The sequence below is a fragment of the Rhinolophus hipposideros genome, assembly GCF_964194185.1.
Source record: "Rhinolophus hipposideros genome assembly, chromosome: 1".
Taxonomy (NCBI): domain Eukaryota; kingdom Metazoa; phylum Chordata; class Mammalia; order Chiroptera; family Rhinolophidae; genus Rhinolophus; species Rhinolophus hipposideros.
The window spans coordinates 78351753-78374079 of NC_138047.1; the positions used below are offsets into that span (position 1 = coordinate 78351753).

The window sequence follows — 22327 nt, forward strand, 5'->3', positions numbered from 1 at the left end:
AGGCTGGCTATGTTGGTTAACTCAACGATAAACTAGATGACTACTTCTCAACCAGACACAGTTTTGCCCTCTAGAAGATATGTGGCAATGTCTGGAGATATTCTGGGCTGGCAAACTGGGGAGGTATTACTAGCACCTGGTGGGGTGCTGCGCAGGACAGTGCCTTGTCACAGAATTACCCATCCAAACAGCAATAGTGCCAAAGCTGAGAGGCGAGTCCTCCAGCAGATTTTGGTGGCAGGGGTATCTATCAGAAAACCTGGCAGTCACATATAGTTTTAAAAAGCACATTCTAACTTGTTTTATTTTTATTCACAAAAATTAACTTTGAAATTTCATACATCACAAGAGCAAGGGCAGATCTGAGACTTTTATGGCTACTGGGGCAAGCAGGAAGTATGTCTGGGGATTATCAAGCTTCATCAGAATCATACATGCTCTTTGATCTCATTAGGCAACAGAAAGGGATTAGACAAACCATTGCCTTGTTATATGACCTTTACAAACTGGAAAGGAAACTCAATCAACCCAAAAACTCTAAATAAAATGCTTAGGAACAAACAGTAAAATTCTTATGAATCCCTCACAATTCCATTCATTCTAAATCAATTCAACAATTAATGCTAATTTATAGCACTAGACACCAAACGAATGCTAAATAACCCCTCAAGGAATTTACCCTTGAAAATGTCTATATCTGTGGTTCTAAGTCTATTATCAACTTTCAGAACTCTGCTCTTTTCACTTTACCCATTTACAATGTGGTGTTAAAGAGGCTTTCTACCACCATGTTCCTTACAGATGATTTAAGGACTCTTGCATAGCCAGGCACGAAAGGAACACAGTCCCAACCAAGACCTATTCTTTAGATGGCGATTAAGTACTGACTTCTTGTCTACTAAATATTACCAAGGTCTTAATAACTAAAGGGATAAATTGCTCTGGCTGTAAGATGAAACCTATTTTCCCAATTCCATTATAAAACTATCAGTCTACCCTTCCAAGGAAATTAATTCACAAAGCATATTCCATTACTAATTCTTTGGGAATCATATAATTCATCATGTTGGAAAAATTAGTTGAAATTCTTAAATAAAAACACATGTATGCTTCAAAATTTTAGGCAGATTCACAGTAGGGTTATTAATCAACTTTTCTAGATATTATGGAAAGATTTCAAAAGATAGGATTTTTAAGTCACAAATAGCTATGTGGGATTGAATTTTTCCTACCATTCCCAGAGGTAACCTTAGGCAAATTACTTCCCACATTTAGGACTTGGTTTCTCAACAGTAAAATGGAGATTATATCACTTATTCCTTGAAGCAAAAAGCAAAGAAAACAACAGGTACATGAACTAGAATTTAAGAGGTCTTCCACAGATACTAGTATTTTTTCTCTCTGGGTTCTAAATGTACTTAGCTCACACCTGTCAATTCAGGCGCCTGGTATATACCAAAGAATATATAGTGGAGTATAACAAAAGTTCTGTGCTGATTCAGAATTTGAAGAATTCTGAGGTAAAACTTCAACTGGACCCAATTAATACAAGAAAAAACATGGAAAACAAAACTGTTTAACGCCTATCACCCTATGTATTAGGTCTGTATTGTAGTTTAACAAATTACTACAAACCTAACGTCTTAAAATAGTGTAAATTTATTATCGCACAGTTCCTGTGGCCAGGAGTCCAGGCAAACATGGCTAGATTCTCTGCTTCCAGCCTGACAAGGCCAAAACCAAGGTGCTGACCAGGCTGGGCTTTGAGCTGAAGGTTCTAAGGAAGACCACTTAAATTCAGTTCTTCGCAGTTGTAGGACTGAAGTTCCCATTAACTTGCCAGATGTCAACAGCTCTCTGCAACTAGAAGCCTACTACACCCCTTTTCATATGCCTTCCCTTCCTCATCTTCAATCAGCAACGGTCTATCAGTATTTCTCACACGTCGAACCTCTGACTTCTTCTACCACCAGCCAGAACAAGCTCCTTATTTTTATTTTTAAGGGCTCATGTGATTACATTGGATCTGCGTGGGCCGTCCAGATAAATTTCCTACTTTAAAGTAAACTGTGCTCTATAAAATAATATAATCAAGATAATGATATTATACTCACAGATTCCAGAGATTAGGGCAGATGTCTTTGAGGGGCAATTTTAGGAATTCTGCCTACCATATCGTTATCCCAAAAGCAATTAAAAACGAAAAGCTATGTTCAGGAAAACCTTTAACTATATCAACTCTATAACAGAAAATAAACTGGAAAAAAAGTGCCCAACAAAATAAAAATGTTTATATATTTATCCAAAGAGGAAAAAAACAAAGATAAAAACATGACTCACTGGGAAAGCAGGATTGCGAGGGAAGCTTGATGCTTGCTTTTACTAAACTAAACTAAAAACTAAAGTTTTCTTGAACAATAAATATTGCTGAGAAAAAAGAAACCCTACAAATTGAAGGAATTTGGGGCAAACATCAAAACAAAACCAGGCAAAAATAAGAAATCTGTTTCAACGAAAGGAAAAAAAAAAGCATTTTAGTGATTACTGAGTTTATAGTAGCCAGACTTACAAAATGGTAAATTCTAAACTAAACTATCAATAGTTTATTTACTGGCAACTATAGTACCTAAATTTTTTATTTCTTCTTTTATATGACTTTTAATTTTTTCATCATTCTATGGTGTATATCCTTTGCTTTGTAGCTCTCAGTCTATAAAAATTTCTCCTACACCTTACAATGTTACAGTCAACATTCAACCAGAAGTATATTCATTTGACCATTTATAATTAATACATTTCCACAAAGAAAGACAATAATTAATGTTTTTTCAATAATGTACCAAACACCTAATATGTACCTAGCTTTTTATGTAAAATGTAACAGTATGCTTGCAAGATTAATTATATATTATTATATAATAATTCGTTATCATATAATTAACAAATACGTATTAGTTGTATAAATAAAATATCTTATATTTGAAACCTTTAATTTAAACTGCATATTTAGTAACTTTAACAGGTTTATTTAAAAATCTCTATATCAAGCTTTCATAGAGTGATTATTTTTTCAATAGCAAGTTAGTATTACACTAGGTCAAATCAATTTATTGAGTACATACATTTTATTGAGTACATACATACATCAATTTATTGAGTACATTTATTGAGTACAATTTATTGAGTACATACGTTTTCAACTATTTCTTCCAATCACCAATCTCATTAACTGTATGCTCACTGACGAACTTTTAAGTAAAATTTAAAAATTTTAAGTGAAAGTAAGATATTTCTATTTAATCTTGTCTCTCACACTTAATATCTGTGTAAGGATTTAAATTAAAATAATAATTTACACTTAATATAAACTGAATGTCCCCAGGGATTACACCCTCAGAATAAGAGTTTTCTAATATATAAACCTATCCATCAATGTAATGTTAGTGACTTTTACTTATGAAATAAAACATGCAAAAGTGACTAAAGCACCTAAGATAGGTCTGGAACACAGGAGTTTCTCATTAAATACGTATATTCTTCCTTCCTTCTTATCTATTCATTTTAGACATATTTTAGTATGTACCCCTCTGGAGAGAAAATGTCCAAAAGATAAATTTCTACACTGGCTTAAATGTAAGAGAAAGCTAACATTTAGACCATATTTCTGCTAGAGAGATATAAGAATTATAGTCTCACATATGTACTCTAGAAGGTTTGTCCCTATCTGTGTGTAAAACCAGAAATATTTGTTGGATGGGAATCTCCCCTGCAGGAAAGAGTAAGAGAGAGAGAAGGAAAAGACGAGGGGAGTGGGGGAGAAGATGGGGAGAAGAGTAGAAGAAAGAAAAAAAGAAGTAGAAGAACAGGAGAAAAAGCCAAAGAAGGAAGAGAAAGTCAAAGAGGATTACGAAGAAGAGGAGGAAAATAAGAGGAGGAATAAAAAAGGAGAATGAAGAAGAAAAGTAGGAAAGAAAAAAGAGAGTAACAAAATATTATGATAAATAAACAAAGTGACAAAGAATCAGAGGAAACTATTTGCTAAACAATAATCTAGAAGCCTAAAATTTCTATTGTGAGTTACCAGGGATAAGTGATTTAATCTTAAATAGAAGAATATAATTCAAGTAAAAATTCAGTTTGGCATTTCTTCAATTAAGCATATCCTATGTGCCAGGCACTAAGTTAAAAACTACCAATGGTGAGTCCTATCCTCACAGAGCTAACTTCCATCTCATAGAGGAGACAATGAAACAAACAACAGGCCATTTACTACTAAGAAAGCACATGACAAAGAGCAAGTATCTTAGCCTGGGGAGAGTCTGGGGGGGCTAAAGGAAGACTTCGAAGAGGAAGTGATATTTTAGCTGAGATCTAAAGGATGAGCAAGGGGGAGGTGAAGAGAAAAAAAGGGGGAAGTAAAATAAAGTGAAGGAGGAAGAAGGTTCCATTCTACGTAGAAGGACTAGCTTGTGCGAAGGGCTGGACATGAGGGACAGCAGATGCATTACAGGAACTGAAAGATCAGTGCAGCTGGAGGGTAGTGTGTAAACGAGGAGTGCCAAGAGAGGAAGCCAGAAAAAGCAGGGCGCAAGTACAAACAGAGTAAAGCAGGAAAAGAGTCTGGAATAAATGATGGGGGAAAATAAGACTCAGCAAGGAAACTGGTCAGTAGCAGCAATAATTCAAGTGAGATAAAATAGAGGACTAGACAAAGCTAGCTGCGGTGAGAATGGAAAGAAATAGATTTAAAGGCTATTTAGAATATAGAATTAGCATTTCATGATTAACGGGACGAAGAAAAGCAAAGGATGATCAAAGATGACCCCTCAGTGTTGGGCTTAAGAATCTGGGGTAGGGAGGGGAAAAGGAGACATTATTCACTGAACCTGAGAGAAGTAAACAGCAGAAGAGGAAGAAAGAATGAACTCAGTTTTGGACACAAGGAGTCTGAGGTGCCTGGGAGACATCCAAGTGCAGAAGTAGGCAGTTGAGTATATAGGTCTGACCTAGAGACATTAATTTGAGAGCAAAACTAGAAACACTTAGGATTGGATCACCAACGGAGTTTCCACATGAGGAGGAGGAGTTAGACAAGGGCAAGACCCTCAAGCTAACCAATCCTTAAGGAGCAGGCAGGACAAAATAGCTTGCAAAAGAAACCAAAAAGGAACCAGAATTAGAGAATATCCAAGATATTATAATACAATCCAAGTCAAGTGAAGACACTGTCTCAAGAAGGAAGACAAAGGTAAACAGTATAAAATGATTAAAGTAAATTCAAGTCAGACAAGAACTATGAAATAGGCCTGTTCGATCTGGCTTTAAAAAAAAAAGTTACCAAGGACCTTAGTGAGAACCTTGTCAATAAAATAATGGCAGATGGAAACAATTTTCAATAGGCTGAAGATCAAGGGGGAAGTAGGAGATGGAGATAAGTGTTGAAAACTCTTTTTACATGCCTGCATGTGAAGAGGAAGAAGGGACATATGGAAGGAAACCAATGAAGAAAAAGAAGTTATAAATACAAAATAGAAAAGGGTTCGGAAAACACTGTCACTCAGAGGCAAGAAGGGATAGGATGTACAGCACAGGTGGAAGTACTGGTCTTGGACAAAAAAAAAGACAACTGTCTTAGCAACAAAAGGAAAGGGAGAAATAATGTTTGCAGGCGCAGGTAGTTTGGTAGTCTAAGGGGAAAAGGTGAGGGAGCTCTCACCTGCTGGTTTCTCTCAGCTAGACAAGATTAAAGAAAACAGTCTGCTGGGAGTGAGAACAAATTGAAAGGAGCTGAAAGTAGAGAATGGCAACTATTAACAATAAATGCGGTAGAAGATAGAAAGAACTGACCAGAGACACATTGAACTCTATGGGTAGCAGCGACCTATGAAAAGTTTGGCTTTTTCCTAGTAGGACTTGGCAACCTGGAAGCACGCTCCCCAAAAAGAGAGTACCCAGTGGCTTTCATCAGTCTTGAATTTCTTGTCTGGATAATAGGCAAGGAAGCTGAAGACAGGACTTAGCAAAACTTTCTATAACAGGTCAGACAGTAAAGACTTCAGACTTTGCGGACTGTAGGGTCTCTGCTGCCACTCCTCAGCTTTGCTATGCTACAAAAGCAGCCACAGACAATACATAAATGAACGGGCATACTGATAACAACAGGTGGTAAGCTAGACTTGACCCACCACGGGCTGAAGTTTACCAATCCCTGTCTTAACAGAAGTAAAAATACAAAAAGGGACTGAAATCAGAAGGATTAACAGGCTAGAACTTTGAAGAGTTGAAAAACTGATGCCTTCCAAAGAAAACTGAAATTTTATGACATGAATACACTAGCACATGTTAGAATAACAGCCTACAAAACAAACCTTTGAGCCTATTTCACAGACATCAATAGGATCATCATCTCCACAGCAGTCTGTGCTCTTGTCTTTTCGATGGGGATCTTCCCAAGTCTAAAAAAGGGGCGAAGAAATACAGGTTAATACTCACTATAATGTATCTTAATCTTTCCACAATCATGATGTTTTACAGATAGCCATAATGCAAAGGAAAATTCTCAGAAATTGTATAGGCTCAATGTCAACAGTGACAGTACATCCTTAAGTATCATAATTATTAAAACATTTATACTATTTCCTCCTTCTGTCTCTCATTTGTCTGTATAATCATATCTGAAAGTGGGTGATATTTCTAAACTGTACTCTTCTCCCATATTCTTCTTCCAAGTTTAGTCAGTCTAAATTCATGTTCACTTTTAGAGTTTCAGTTCAGCTGTTCCCACTGTCTCTGGCCTTGTGTCCACTGAGTGCCTAAACTGCTGGTTCCATCATCATTCATTGCTTCCTTTGACAATGTAACAAACAGCACTGGGTCTGGCTTTACATGTTTAAAAACAAACTTCCTGTTCTTTAAAAGACTTCTACTAAAAGAAATCTAGTTTTCCCTTCATAAACTAAAGAACAAGACAGTGTCTACCACAGAAAATAAAACCTCTATTTTTGTCTCACTTCATTCCATTTAGAAAACCCTCTACCTTGGCCATCAAATCTCAAGACTTTGACAAAAACATGAAAAGATGTCAACTCTTTAGTTTACTGAAAAGATTATACTCCCACCTAACACCTACAAAATATACCCATAGGCACTTTTATAAATGAATAAAGCAGCGTAACAGAAATTTGTTACCCAATTTAAATATCCCCAAGGCATTATCCTTCCCCAAAAGTCTCATAATTGGACGTCATAGGAATGGCGGCAGCGAGGTGGTCTTCTTGAGTTCTCCTCCGGAATTTACCACAAATTGAACATCTATAACCCATCAAAGGACTTTCTGCTCATCACACAGAACAGCTAAATGACTCTTATGAGGATTACTTGAAGGTGGGAAAACCGGGGGAGCCGGGGAAGAGGGAAGGGAGCGGAGTGGAGACGCCGCCGCATCCGCGGCTGCCTGGATGGAAGTTGGGGCCCCAGGACACAGAACAGAGATCACAAGAGCCAGGAGGTGGCTCCTTCTCTGTGTCCCACAGCTGATCTCTCCTGCTAAGAGAGCAGTGTATCCAGCATTTCAGGGGGCAACCTCAGCTGAGATCTCCAGCTGGGCCCTCAGTCAGACAAAAAAGACAAAAGGCAAACTCCATACCTGGGCCTCTACCCCCATTCACCCACAGCAATCCTACCCCCACCCTTCCAGAGTCTCAAGCTGGTCCCTGAACTGAAGAGTAGTGTCAGATTACAGAGGAGCTGTAGTGCTCAGGACCTAGAAAAAGCCTCTTTACAGCTGTGACCTAGGGAAGAGGCTGGGAAGAGTGTGACACTACTGGGCTGGGAGACGGAAGACACCTCCTTTTCTAGCCCCCACCTATTCTGGGCTGCAGTGCAGGACACACACAGAGGTCAACAGCATGTGGCAGAGGCAGCTCTGGGCTTTCAGCAGCTCAGAAATCTCACACCCTTCATACCCCGCTACGGAAGAATTGCCCTAAGACTCAGGAGACCTGGGCACAGGGAATAAATCAACCTCCCACTGGCTAGCTGTGGTGCTTCAGAGCGCATTATGTGCAGGCAAGAACAGAAACTGCACTGACTTTGTAAAAACTACCATCCACACCCCATAGCCCCACTCAGCTAGAACTGCAGTCCCAGGGTCACTCTGAATACCAGGTGGCCAGCTCTGCCTGCACAAGACACAGAGGAGTCTTTGTACAACAGAGGACAACCTGGAGATTGTTTGGTGGGCTTAAGCCAAGACTGGCGCTGCTTTTTTTCCCCTTTTTTGTGTTTTTGATATTTTTGCCTGTGTTGAGTTTGGGTTATCGGTTGTTTTTACATGTGAGTGTATCTGGTTTTTTCTTTGGTTTTGTTGCTGCTGTTGTGTTTGTTGATTTGCTTTGTTCTGAAATTGCCCTGCACCAGGGCCCAGCCCAAGAGGCACAAGATTCAACACACCGTGAGGCCAACTCTAGACCAAACCAGAGTATTACTGGGTTTGACCTACAAGTGATACACCCAGAGGAAATTATCTACAGGCACAAGAGCCCATAGGGGCCAAGCCTCATCTGAGGGGTCAACCCTCACACAGCAGCAACACCCACTGTGGGCATAGCCAATTCTCACAGCTAGTCAGCCTAGGAATGAATCCCATCTACTGACAAGCCAAAACCAATTAAAGCTCAACGTGAACAGGACAATGTATACAACACAAGGGTCACCTGTGGAGCACATGTACAGGAGAATAGGGAAGTGGTGTAAGCCAAATAATAAGGACACATACTACATAAGATCACCCTGCAAAGACCATGAACCCTAGGGGATCTACATAATACATCGAAGCAAACAGAGAGTCAGCCAGAATGGGGAACAAAGAAACATGTCCCAAATAAAAGAACAGAAGAAACCTCCAGAATTGGAACCAAATGAAATAGAGGTAACCAACCTATCAGAGACAGAATTCAGAACACTGATGCTAAGAATGTTTAAGAAGCTTAGTGACGACATAAAGAAGGATAGAGAAATCATAATGAACAACCAGTTAGAACTAAAGAATACAATAACTGAAATAAAGAACACACTTGAAGGAATTACCAGCAGGTTAAATGAGGCAGAGGACAGAATCAGCGATTTAGAAGGCAAGTTAGCAGAGATCACTCAAGCAGAACAAAAAGGAAAAAGAATGAAAAACTATGAAGATGGTTTAAGAGACCTCTGGGATAACATCAAGCGCAACAACATGCGCATCATAGGAACACCAGAAAGTGAAGAGAGGGAGCAAGGGATCGGGAACATATTTGAAGTGATAATGACTGAAAACTTCCCTAACCTGGTGAAGGAAACCGACATACAAGCTCAGGAAGTGCAGAGAGTTCCAACCAGGATAAACCCAAACAGGTCCACACCAAGACACATTATAGTTAAAATGTCAAAGATTAAAGACAAAGAGAGAATCCTAAAAGCAGCAAGAGAAAGACAGTGGGTTACATACAAGGGAACACTTATAAGACTATCAAATGACTTTTCTAAAGAAACTTTGCAGGCCAGAAGGGAGTGATAGGAGGTATTCAAAGTGATGGAAAACAAAGGCCTACAACTTAGATTGCTCTATACAGCAAGGCTTTCATTTAAAACTGAAGGCGAGATAAAGAGCTTTCCAGAAAAGAATAAACTAAAGGAATTCATTACCACCAAGCCAGCAATGCAGGAAATGTTAAAAGGGCTTCTGTAAACAGAAGAAAGATGAAAACAATCTAACTAATGAAGACCATAAATACAAATAACAAAATGGCAATAACTATGTACCTATCAATAATCACTTTAAATGTAAATGGATTAAACGCTCCAATCAAAAGACATAGGGTGGCTGAGTGGATAAGAAAGCAAGACCCTTGTATATGCTGGATACAACAAACTCACCTCAGATCAAAAGACACATACAGGAAGAAAGTAAGATATTTCATGCAAATGGAAATGAGAAAAAAAGCTGGAGTTGCAATACTTACATCTAACAAAATAAACTTTAAAATGAAGAACATATTAAAAGACAAAGATGGGCACTATATAATAATAAAGGGGTCGATCCGACAAGAGGACATAACCCTAGTAAACACCTATGCACCCAACATAGGAACATCTAAATATATAAAACAGATATTGACTGACATAAAGACAGAGATCAACAGTAACACTATCATAGTAGGGGACTTCAACACACCTCTCACAACAAGGGACAGGTCTTGTAGAGGGAAAATAAATATGGAAACAGCGGTCTTAACTGACACATCGGACCAGTTGGATTTAGTCAGTATTTTCAGAGCACTGCACCCCAAAGCCGCAGAATACATGTTCTTCTCAAGTGCACATGGAACATTTTCCAAGATACACCACGTTAGACCACAAAACAAGTCTCAATAAATTTTAAAAAACTGAAATCATACAGTGTCTTCTCTGACCACAGTGCTATGAAATTAGAAATCAACTAGGGGATAAAAACTAGAAGACACACAAATACATGGAGGCTGAATAACATGTTACTAAATAACGAATGGGTCAACAATGAGATCAGGGAAGAAATCAAAAGGTATCTCGAGACAAACGAAAATGAAAACACGATGACCCAAAATCTATGGGATGCAGCGAAGGCATCCCATAAGAGAGAAATTCATAGCAATGCAGGCCTACCTAAAGAAACAAGAAAAATCACAAATCAACAGGTTATCCTTAAACTTAAGGGACCTGGAAGAAGAAGTACAGCAAAAGGAGCACAAGGAAGAAGATAAAGATCAGAGCAGAAATAAATGAAATAGAGACAAAAAAAAAAAATACAAAAGATCAATGAATCCAAGAGTTGCTTCTTAGAGAAGATAAACAAAATCGACAAACCTTTAGCCAGACTTATCAAAAAACAGAGGGGACCCAAATTAATAAAATCAGAAATAAAGGGAGAAGTGACAACAGACACCAGAGAAATACAAAAAATTAACAAATTACTATGAGCAACTATACCCCAACAAATTAGACAATTTGGAAGAAATGGATACTTTTCTAGAAGCATACAACTTTCCAAGGCTAACTCAAGAAGAAATGGAAAACCTGAATAGACTGATTAGTACCAGGGAAATTGAATCAGTAATCAACAATCTACCAACAAACAAAAAGCCCTGGACCAGATGGCTTTACAGGTGAATTTTATGAAACATTCAAAAAAAGAATTACCACCTATTCTCCTCAAACTATTCAAAAAAATCCAGAAGGAGGGAAGGCTCCCAATCACTTTTTATGATGCCACTGTCACCCTGATCCCTAAATCAGACAAAGACATTACAAAAAAGAAAACTACAGACCGATATCCCTAATGAACACCGATGCAAAAATCCTCAACAAAATATTAGCGAACAGAATTCAGCAATACATTAAAAAGATCATACACCATGATCAAGTGGGATTCACTCCTGGTATGCAAGGGTGGTTCAACACCCACAAATCAATTAGTGTGATATACCACATTAACAACATGAAAAACAAAATCATATGATCATATCAATAGATGCAGAAAAAGCATTTGACAAAATCCAGCAGTCATTTATGATTAAAAACTCTTAAGAAAGTGGGAATAGAGGGACCATATCTCAACATAAAAAGGCCATATATGATAAACCACAGCTAACATCATACTCAATGGGGAAAAGCTAAAACCATTTCCCTTAAGATCAGGAACAAGGCAAGGTTGCCCACTTTCTCCACTTCTATTCAACATAGTTCTGGAAGTTCTGGCCACAGCAATCAGACAAAAAAGAGAAATAAAAGGCATCAGAATTGGTAAGGAGGAAGTAAAATTGTCATTATATGCAGGTGACATGATACTATATTTAGAGAACCCCAAAGACTCCACCAAAAAACTATTAGAACTGATATTACTAATTAAATATAAGAGGAATAAACATAATTGTTAACCTTACATACTGGATATAGGTGAGAAACATTTTTTAAGTGACACACACACACACACACACACACACAATCACACTCACACATTCATATACTCCATGAGGAATGTACCATTATTAACCCCATTTTACAAAGGAGCAAACTGAAGCACACAGAGTTTAAATTTGTCCAAGGTCAGTTTCCAAATAGGGGCAATGGAATTAGAACTCATACTATTAAATCATTATGTTATGATGCCCCAATTTTGATAACAATAGCAGTTGAATTGCAACTCTTCTCAGATATAACCTTATTCTATTTCATGGGCTTTTCTTTTAAATAAATACCTTTTCTTACTCTCAGAATCTCCTAAGTGTATTTTCCTGTGGATGTTCTCTTCTTTCTGATTGTTCCCCTTACTGCTTCTTGTTTTCTATTACCTATCAGCAGACATCCATTCACACAGAAAATATTTACTGAGTACCCACTCCAGGCCAGGAGTTAGGAACAGAGATACATAGAACATAGTTAATACCCTGAAGAATATCACGGTAAAAATGGTATAGCATTTGCAACTAATGCTATAACATTAATTTTAATGTGCTGGGATGGGATTGAGGTGTAACTGGAATCAGAAAACCTAGAAGCAGAATCAAAAAATACCTGAGAGGTTCCTCCATCCTAAAGCAGGTATGAGTATATGTTGTTACAACTTCTTTTGTAAACAATTTAGGAATACTTAGTAAAGTAAAATAGATGCGTAACTCACAATTTAGGAATTTGATTCACAGGTATAGACTTAGAAGTATATACCTACTATATATACTATGCATACAGAAAAATTTTAGCATGGAGACAAGAAAAGCATAAAAAATTAAAAACAACTTATCAACGGGAATATAATGTTAAACTTGTACAAAGAATGGCTCTAAAGCTATAAAAATAAACAAGAGTACACAGATCAAGCCTAAAAAAAATCTTACTCCTCCTCCTGCAAGCATTTGACATCATTCCCTTATAATCTGTAAACAGTAACAAATATGTTTGTAATCACCATGCTCTGGTCCTTAAGTCTCGGAAACACAACTGACTTGTACAGAGCTGTACATAGGTGCTCCTTGAGAATTACTTCATGATTAATCAGGATTCTTGTCACCTTTGACTAAAGGGCATAAGATCTCCTCAGCCACTACCTGTACTTAACCAGCTTCAATTTGGAGCAAAAGCCTCTAACAGTTGTTCTACTATTAGCAGCAAATATGAGCAGCAAGTGTCATCATCATTGAGATAATATGACTGAGAAATCACCAGAGGGCTAAACACTTCACTTTGATCATCTCATTCAATATTCACAATAGCCTTGCAGGATAGGTGGTATGATGACACAGATGAACAAAAGGGCCTAGTAAAATTTAGTCGCTGGTCCCTGGTTCTAAAACTACTAAGTGGTACTAAATGATACCTGGGGTCAACGAACCAAATTTATAAGAAAGTTCAAAATAATAAATACAACAATATTACACTAAGACTGAAGAAATCTTGGATTTTAGTGATTCGACTCCTTTAATATTATCCAGATGGGTCTTCTAAATATTCACTCAGAAAGATTGGAGAAAGATAAAGATGATTTTTGCCCAGGCCAAATTCAAACTCTGAGGAAGGCATTATTGCTCGTGCAAGAGACGTTAATAAGGTTAAACAGTCTAGACAACAGAAGGTCTGAAATAATGATGGCACCCTGATTGATCAAAAAGCTAAGTAGGGAGACTGCTACTTAAACAGTATTGTGCTGCTTAAATGTTCTCCCAAGCACTGTTGGCTTGCTAACTGCTTTGAACAAATTCCCTGCTGTTACAAGACAAATCCTAAGACAACAGCAAAACTCAATACCCACATATGCCTATGAAACAAATGCAACACACACAATGCATTCATTAACTCATTCATTCCACAGATATTTATTGATTACCTACTCTGTGCCAGGCACTAAGCTGAGCAGTTGGAAGACATCAGTGAACAAAACAGACAAAATCCCTGCCCTCATGAAGTCTCCAGTCTAGCTGGAAGAAATTAACAATAAATATGAATAAATACATTATATAACATGCAAAAAGTCGGAAAAGGGAAAAAGAGAAAGTATGGAAGGCGGAATGAGAGTATAGCAGGCAGGGTTAAAATTGTAAAGGGTATTCCGAGCAGACATCATGAAGGTGACTCCTGTGCAAACATGTAAAGAGGATGCCATGTTCATAGCTGGGGAAAAGAGGGTTTCACTCTGGAGGACACAGTGAGTGCAGGCCTGAGGCAGGTGCGTGCCTTGAGTATCAGAGGAATTGTGAGGGGGCCACTGTGGGAGTGACGGAACAGAAGGAGGGGGACGAGGGGAAGTGGGAGATGAGATCGAAAACATAAATAGGACCAAGGGCTTGCTTTCATTTTAGCAGGCTCTTTCGGTCTTAGTATCGACAATGAAGCGAGCTATCCTTTCCCATAAACAACTGGCCTAATTTCAACTTTTTATTAATATTAATCAATTTAGGTTATTATTATTATTTTTTTTGGTAAATAACTTCTATGCAATCTATAGTGTATGCATTTGCTGAAGACTAACACACATTCACACACACGCTACAAGATTAGTTTGGGTTTAAAAAGACAGTAAAGATCTCTAAAAACAGAAGGGAGTTTGTTTTTGTTTTGTTTGGTGATTTACTTCTTTTTTATATTATGTTCTACATGAGTGAAATCATAGTTTTTGTCCTTTTCTGTCTGAGGTACTATATTTCACTTAGCATAATACCATCGAGATATTGTCACAAATGGCAATATCTAACTTTTGTGACTGAATAATATTCTATTGTATGTGTGTGTATATATATATGGATATGTATGTATGTGGATGTATGTGCACACACACACACATACACCACATCTTTATCCATTCATCCATCAAAGGACACTTATGTTGCTTCTATATCTTGGCTACTATAAATAATGCTGCAATGAACACAAGGGTACACATCTTTTCAAATTAGTGTTGTCATATTCTTGGAATACCCTGAAGAAGAATGTGTGGATATGGTAGTGCTAGTCTTAATTTTTTGAGAAACTGCCATAATGTTTTCCATAGTGGCTGCACCAATTTACATTCCCACCAACAGGGCACAAGAGTTCCCTTTTCTCCACACCCTCTCCGGCATTTATTTCTTGTCATTTTGATAATAGTCCTTCTAATGGGTGTGAAGTGGTATCTCCTTGTGGTTACCAGAGGCAGGAGGGGTGGAGGAAGGGTGAAATGGGTCAAGGGGGTCAAACAGATGGGTAACGGATAGAACTAGACTTTTGGTGACAAGCATGCTATAGTGTATACAGATACCAAATTATAATTTTGTACACCTGAAACTTATATAATGTTATTAAACAATGTTACCTCAATAAAAAATAAACTAAAATAAAATCAAAGCATCAATATAAAAAAAAGGCAGAGAGAATACAGGTCTATTTCTTCTTCCTCACTTCCATTCTAGTCACACTGGCCTCCGTTCTGTTCCTCACAACCACCCCAGGACTTTTACACTTGCTGTTTCTTGTTGAATTCCCTAGACATCCATACTACTTGTTCCCTCCCTTCCTTTAGGTCTTCATTCAAATAACACCTTCTCACTGAGGCCTTCTCTCTGTCTAAATTGCAACATCCCAACATGCCCTAGCCCCATTTCCTTCTTTATTTTTCTCTAACATACCACCAACATTTTATTATGATTTTTTTTATTTTTCTGTCTGTCTCTGCCCAGGATAAAAGTCCCAGAGAATTTTTGTCACTTTTATTACTACTTCATCTCCACTACTTAAAATATTGTCTGACAAACTTATCAGACACTCAAAAAAATTGTACTGAATGAATGAATGAATGAATGAATGAACAGCTCTGTGAAGGCATGGTGTGGAAATGACAATAGAAAATTAGAAACACTGAAGAAGTCATAGTGGTGGAATAAAGTAAGAAAGGACAAATGTAAAATGAGGCTGGAGAACTTAACAGAGGCCAGATGATGCAGGGTTGAAAGGCCATATTAAGAATGTTATATTTATCCTTTTAGCAATAAGAAACCATTAAAAGGTTCTCATTAGCAAAACATTAGCAGATTTATGTTTTCAAAATATTACTTAAATATTTAAAATATTATTTTGGCTGCTGGATGGAGTGTGAGAATTTGGTAGGTAGCAGTGACAAAGGGTGCATTAAGAGACTGCTGCAGTTTAATACTGTTGTAATTAAACAGGAACTACTGCACCTAACAGAATAATGTAACAGCAGGTAAGAGCATCTGGAAATGTCAAACACATCCAGAGAAGTACAAAAATTCATCAGGATTGTAAATAAACCACAAAAGCTTAGAATTAGTAGATGAGTTAGAAGCACCTATTATGCTCCACTGTAACCACTTGTTTAGTTGTCGATCACTCCATGAGACTACAAATCCCTTTGGAGAAAAGACAGTATAATAATAAAAGTATCAGCAGTAACAATAATGTGATCACTACCCATTAGTCACTATTCGAAGATGAATGTGCAATAACTCAATCAACCTCAACACAACCATACACGATAGGTACTTTATCATCTCTATTTTACAGATGAAGAAAGCGAGGCAAAGAAAGACAAAGTAACTTGCCCAAGGTTATATTACTAGAAAGTGGCAATCTAGTTCCAAAATCCACATTCTTAGTCACTTATTATGCTTCTTGGATCTTATATTTATATTTCATTTTTCTTTAAACATCCAACACCTAATACACTGCATAGCACCCAGATCTTTAATAAATATTTAATGAAATAAACAAATACATAAACTTTAGTTTATCTTCTGCTTACTCTAAATGTCTCTGTTTTTGTCTGGCTGTCTCTAATTCAATGGTTTATTTGGCCTTCCCCTCATCCATATGACTTCTCCTACAGACAGTATCCCCTTCACTTAACAAATATTTTTTAACCCTTTCCCTGCCAAGTCAAGCAGAATGTCTACTTAGACACCTGAGGAGCAGAAAACCTGCCTCCACAGTTTCAAGAGACATTCTCATTCTTAGCACAATCATTTTAGAAGTACTTGTTTTGAAGAATGTATCCATGTGGGTGGCCTAACTGCATCAAAGACAGCCTTACTCTTTAGAAAACAATTTTTTTTTCTTTTCCTGTGAATATTTATTCTACAGGAATAGAATAAATGGACAGCTGTTTTCCTGACTTGGATAAAGCAAGACCCCTTTACTCACATATTTCCCCAAAAGCATCTTAGAATTTCATGTAAAATGTTAAAATTAACCAAAAAAAATAAAAATACAAAAATTAAATATCCAGATAGAGGGATGGTCTGACGGCTTTATAAACATAAAGGCAGATGCTTTTCTATGTCCCCAAAACTTAGACTTTTCATTCTGCATATTCTGAATTTTACTCACTGAATAATCTGGAAGTAGTTATCACTTTCCAGGAGTGAGGAAACACAAGAGGAAAACAAAAAGGGATAAGAGAAAAAGCAAACAGTAAGTGTCATTCTCTAATACATTCTCTAATAGATAATGCTTTATCATTATTTAGCTCTTGCTTTCACTGCTTTCCACTGAAAAACTATAAATTCATAGTAGTAAATAATTAAGTCCCCTAACTGAATTCACAATGAGTTCTGGAAAAAAGTTAAAAATTTAAAAGATTCATCTGTTAAACTTAAAAAGTAAAATTCATGCTATCATATATGAATGTTTCTAAAAGCATTACTTGTCGTATTCAAAGAAGTGACTGAAGAGCAGATAAAACATTTTTCACTCATCCTTAATAGCCAAGCCCAGAAAAAGAAATGTGTTCAAAATGCCAAATGTGAGTGTTCTATATGCCTATCTCCAAGAACTTGAGTACAGACATAAATATAGTTTGAAAAAATAATTTATTGATAGAATAAAACTCCACGTTAAAAAATTTTTAATTTACAAATCTCTCAAACTGACATGTCCTAAGAACCAATTTAAATTCAAGTAGTTCACAGGATTTACAAGGCAATTTTTTCAGAAGACAGGAAAGTTTTACCATTATAACAAAAATGTTACCTGAGGGAGGGCACCGTAATTCCATATATAACCCTTGTGAGGAAAGATATTCGCCACATAGCGTAGCTTGCCATTCTTTATGTCTGGTTTAATGGGATTCAATGGCTCCTCCGTGGCAATCTAAGCAGATCATGGAAAAAAAGGGGGCAGGGGGATAAGAAATGAATAATCTTATCTTCAAATAGTGTTTTTAAGATCTGCTATTCTCAAACTAAATATTTGTATTCTAATTTACTGATCAAAGATACTTTAAAATAAATTAAGACAGCTCTTATTTGTAATTTACAATACTGTGTAAGAAAAAACCGTCTGGAAAGGAAACATCAGATCATATATTTAGGCACTCAATTATTTATGCAGTCATTTTTCTAACACAAATAATAAAATGACTGAAATGGGAAGAAGACAAAGATTAATCATCCTGCTTTTTGTTAATAATCTCAGGCTTTTTACCATCAATCTTATGATAATAAAGATAATGCAAAAATTTTCACCAAGTGATTTCATTTCTAAGTTACCTTTCTATCAAGCATATCCAAATTGTCATGCAAAAAGAAAAAAAGCAAAACAAAAAACTACCCTATAAACAAAAAATAACTGAAGCCATGTTTGAATGAATAAATGCTGTTTAGATTAGGTAAAAATTTCACAGATTCTTTGCCTTATATCTAAGGTAGAGTATCCAGCAAGATTATATTATTATCTGAAGCAAGACCAAAAGAAGAATCTAATGTCTTTACATTTTCCTATTAAAATATTAACCAAAAAAATACTATGATGGCCTGGTGAAATTACTGATGATTTTCCAAATAGAAATTCTGAAAAATATACACCTACATAAAAATCCTTAATTTAAATACTTGAAATAATACTTGCCACCACATCCAAAGTGTAGGAGGTTTAAATAACTAAACATAGTGCCATAAATTAAGTTCTACTCAGAACTCTAAGGGGTCTTACCTAACTGCATATGGAACCATAAAATTCTGAAAAGCAAAAGTAAAGTTCTTGATAGGTTCATGTCTCATGGAAAAGATTTTTTAAAAATTTAAATTTTTTTTAAAAATTTAAAGAGTTAGCTAGGGGACAGCAGATGCTCGGAAATAGTGCTCATAAATCAAGAGTTGGCCAGGAAAATGCTTTCATTCCTGGTATAGTAAAATCTAAAGGAAAATTAAGTCCTTAGAAACCAAAATTGCCATAAGTAAATATGTTTCAGTTGTGTCTATGAAAAAAATACATGTCATAATCTATTTAAGTAAACCTTGAAAATATTTGTCATTTTCAAAGACGGGGGAATCAAGTAAAATTAAACATGTATATAACAAACTAGAGAGGCAAAAATGGAAAATACTCTCTTTAAAGTATAAATTCACTTTGAATATTTTGCTTTTTTGAAATTATACTCAAAGTAAGTTCACAACAATGTTTTCAATATAAACAAGTTTGTTAAGCATCCTAAATTCACATTAGGAAAAATAACTTGAAACAAAGTTTTTATATCATTATTATAATTTCCATTTTATAAATAGAATATATCCATACCTCCATTTTAGCATTTGTCCACCGAGGTATCTCGACAACCATATTAAATAAATTCTGCAGTTAAAAGAAACAAAAATAGAAAAAATTAAAAATTTTTTACCTATTCTTTATTTTTTCACTTATCTTCTGTATGAGTGTAATGCAGGGACTCTGGTCCAGCTCCCTGCACAAGAACACAGACTATGGTGAAGCCAAAAAGGAACAACAACAGAGCCATGGATAGGGGAGTCATAACACAATATTCTCGCTGGTGGCTGATTTGGAGACACAGGAAGCAGGAGCCACATGATGCGCAATCCACCATCTGCTTCTCTGCCAACCAACCCACCCCTTGCTAACTGCAATCTGCACTTGCTACCTCAGCCAAAGCAGTTATATCAGTGGCTAATGGCTCACTGGTAACAGGTGACGGTCAACTAGTTACAGCTGATGACCATCTACTACCCGAGCCAGAACCTTTCCACATGAGGCCGAGAGCCTGGAAACTACTCTCTGGGACACTGTCCCCACACTCCACCCCTACAGGGTCTCGCCTCACAATCTACGCGTCAAGCGTCTTCCACAAAGGGCCCTGTGTCAGGAACCCAGCTAACGAGAAAAAGTTTCAGTCCAGTTCAAGCAATGTCCCGGGAGGTGTCCCTCGATGTCCACCTACTTTCTGGGCACAACCAGGGTTTCTCAGACACTGCCAGTCACTCTGGGCACATCCAGACTTCCTGGACAGAGCCAGGGTTCTCAGGGCACCGTGCTGGAACAATAATGGCTCACAGCCAAGGTGCTTACATATTCTTGCCAGCAGCTGGTCGATACACAGGAAGTAAACATCCGCCTGCACCCCAACAAGGGGTCTTCCTGCACCCCAGTCTCGCTGACGGCCGGGCTAGACACAGGAAGTAAACATCTGCCAGTTCCACTATATGGTGGTATGTTCCCAAGCAAATAGTCAAGCGGTCCATCAAATCAGGGATGGAAGGCAACTCCCCATAGTTCATATTCATTTGCCAGGGCTGTGTGTTGGTCTCACAACGTGTGTCCTCCCCACAGGGCAAGGGCTCCAAGTCCTCCCCAACCTGGGGGTGAGGGACGACCTCGACGTCACCCGCATCTTCCTCCGAGGACTCAGCATGCGTTTCCTCCTGGGACCACAAGTCCCGCATCTGGGCTGCCTCAGCAAAAACTTCCCAGCCCACAGGGCCATAACGACCTTCACCTTCTCCAGCCTATGCTGGTCAGAGAACCGTCCACGTCTTCCCACCCCTCCACTGGAGTCCAGCTCTCTGTCAGCTGCATAGCTTTCTCTATGCCTTGTCCTCTCACCCCTCCACAGGGGCCCAGATCTTGAGAACAGTGGCCACCGGGCACCACACACTGCGTGAGGGCCACATGTGCTCCTGCCCAGAGTCAGAACCATTCCCACTTGGCTGGAATCCTGCTCGCCGAGTGGGTGGTGGCCCCGGTGCAAGATGTCCACAACTCTAGGAGCCAACGGCAGCAGTAGTCTACTAAAAAGCAGGCGATGTCTGCTAAGGCCAACAGGTCGGCGTGCCATCCGCAGGCTCGAGAGGACCACCAAGTCACTGAGGGGTCACGTTTCTCCCAGGCAGATCGCACTTCCTACTCCCGGCACTGCTTCTCACAGGCTTCCTGAGACTGAGTGTTCATATGCACAAACTGCTTCACCGCCCTTTGGAGAGCTTTGGCCGGCACCATACCCTGCTCGTTGCGCCATGTGTAATGCAGGCACTGGTCCCGCTCCCCACATAAGAACGCAGGATATGGTGAGGCCAAAAAGGAACACCAACAAAGCCATGGATAGGGGAGTCATACCACTGTATTCTCGCTGGCGGCTGGGTGAGACACAGGAAGTAGAATCCACACGATGCACAATCCGCTGTCCGCTTCTCTGCCAACCAACACACCCCTTGCTAACTGCAATCCGCGCTTGCTAGCTCAGTCATGGCAGTTATATCAGTGGCCAATGGCTAACTGGTTATAGCTAATGGCCAACTAGTCACAGCTGACGGCCATTTACTACCCGAGCCAGCACCTTTCCACGTGAGGCCGGGAGCCTGGAAACTGCTCTCTGGGACTCTGTCCCCACAACGAAAATGCTTTAGGTTTTTTCCCACAAAAAAAAAAAAAATAAAAAATATTTAGAGTCTGCATCATATGTCTGCTTATGCCTTAAATTTCTTCTGAAAAGTTAGAGAACTTGTCTAAAACACAGCAGAATTTAAGCCATCATGTCACTACAGTGCAATGTTAAAAGTTGCTACGTATCTGGAAATACCTTTTTAGTGTAGTGACAGAACTAGAATGGAGTCAGGAAACTCGTTTCAATTTTTATTTTCAAACTAAAATGGGAGAGACGGGGTCCAACATGTGAGCTGAATGTCTCACCTGTCCAATCTGTCAAGTATGATAATCTCTGTCCTCCTCATTAAACAAGTGTGGGGACAGAGTCCCAGAGGGCAGTTTCCAGGCTGCCCTGGGAAAATGTGGATGGCAGATTGCGGATCGTGTGGATCCTACTTCCTGTATCTCACCCAGCCACTAGCGAGACTGGGGTGCAGGAGACCCTTTGTTGGGATACTGGCAGATGTTTGCTTTTGTGTCTCAACCAGCCACCATTGAGAATATAGTGGTATGACTCACCTATCCATGGCTCCTTTTTGGTTGTTCCTTTTTGGCCTCACCATGTCCTGCGTTCTGGTGAGGGGAGCGGGACCAGAGATCCTACATGACAACAGCGTTGTTA

At 38.3% G+C, this 22327-nt stretch overlaps 1 protein-coding gene across 4 annotated transcripts in view; it reads right to left on the minus strand.

Moving 5' to 3' along the window:
• PPA2 (inorganic pyrophosphatase 2) overlaps positions 1-22327 on the minus strand; it is a 90854-nt gene that overhangs the window by 47540 nt on the left and 20987 nt on the right. For all 4 annotated transcript variants that reach the window (XR_013993137.1, XM_081045066.1, XM_081045067.1 and 1 more), the window contains 3 exons: positions 19570-19623; positions 18025-18144; positions 6369-6455 (listed from right to left, as the gene is read on the minus strand). Coding sequence is in view for 3 of the 4 variants with exons in the window: in XM_081045066.1 (XP_080901192.1) it covers positions 6369-6455; positions 18025-18144; positions 19570-19623 (261 nt within the window). In the remaining variant the exon portion in view is untranslated. The remainder of the gene's footprint in view (positions 1-6368; positions 6456-18024; positions 18145-19569; positions 19624-22327) is intronic.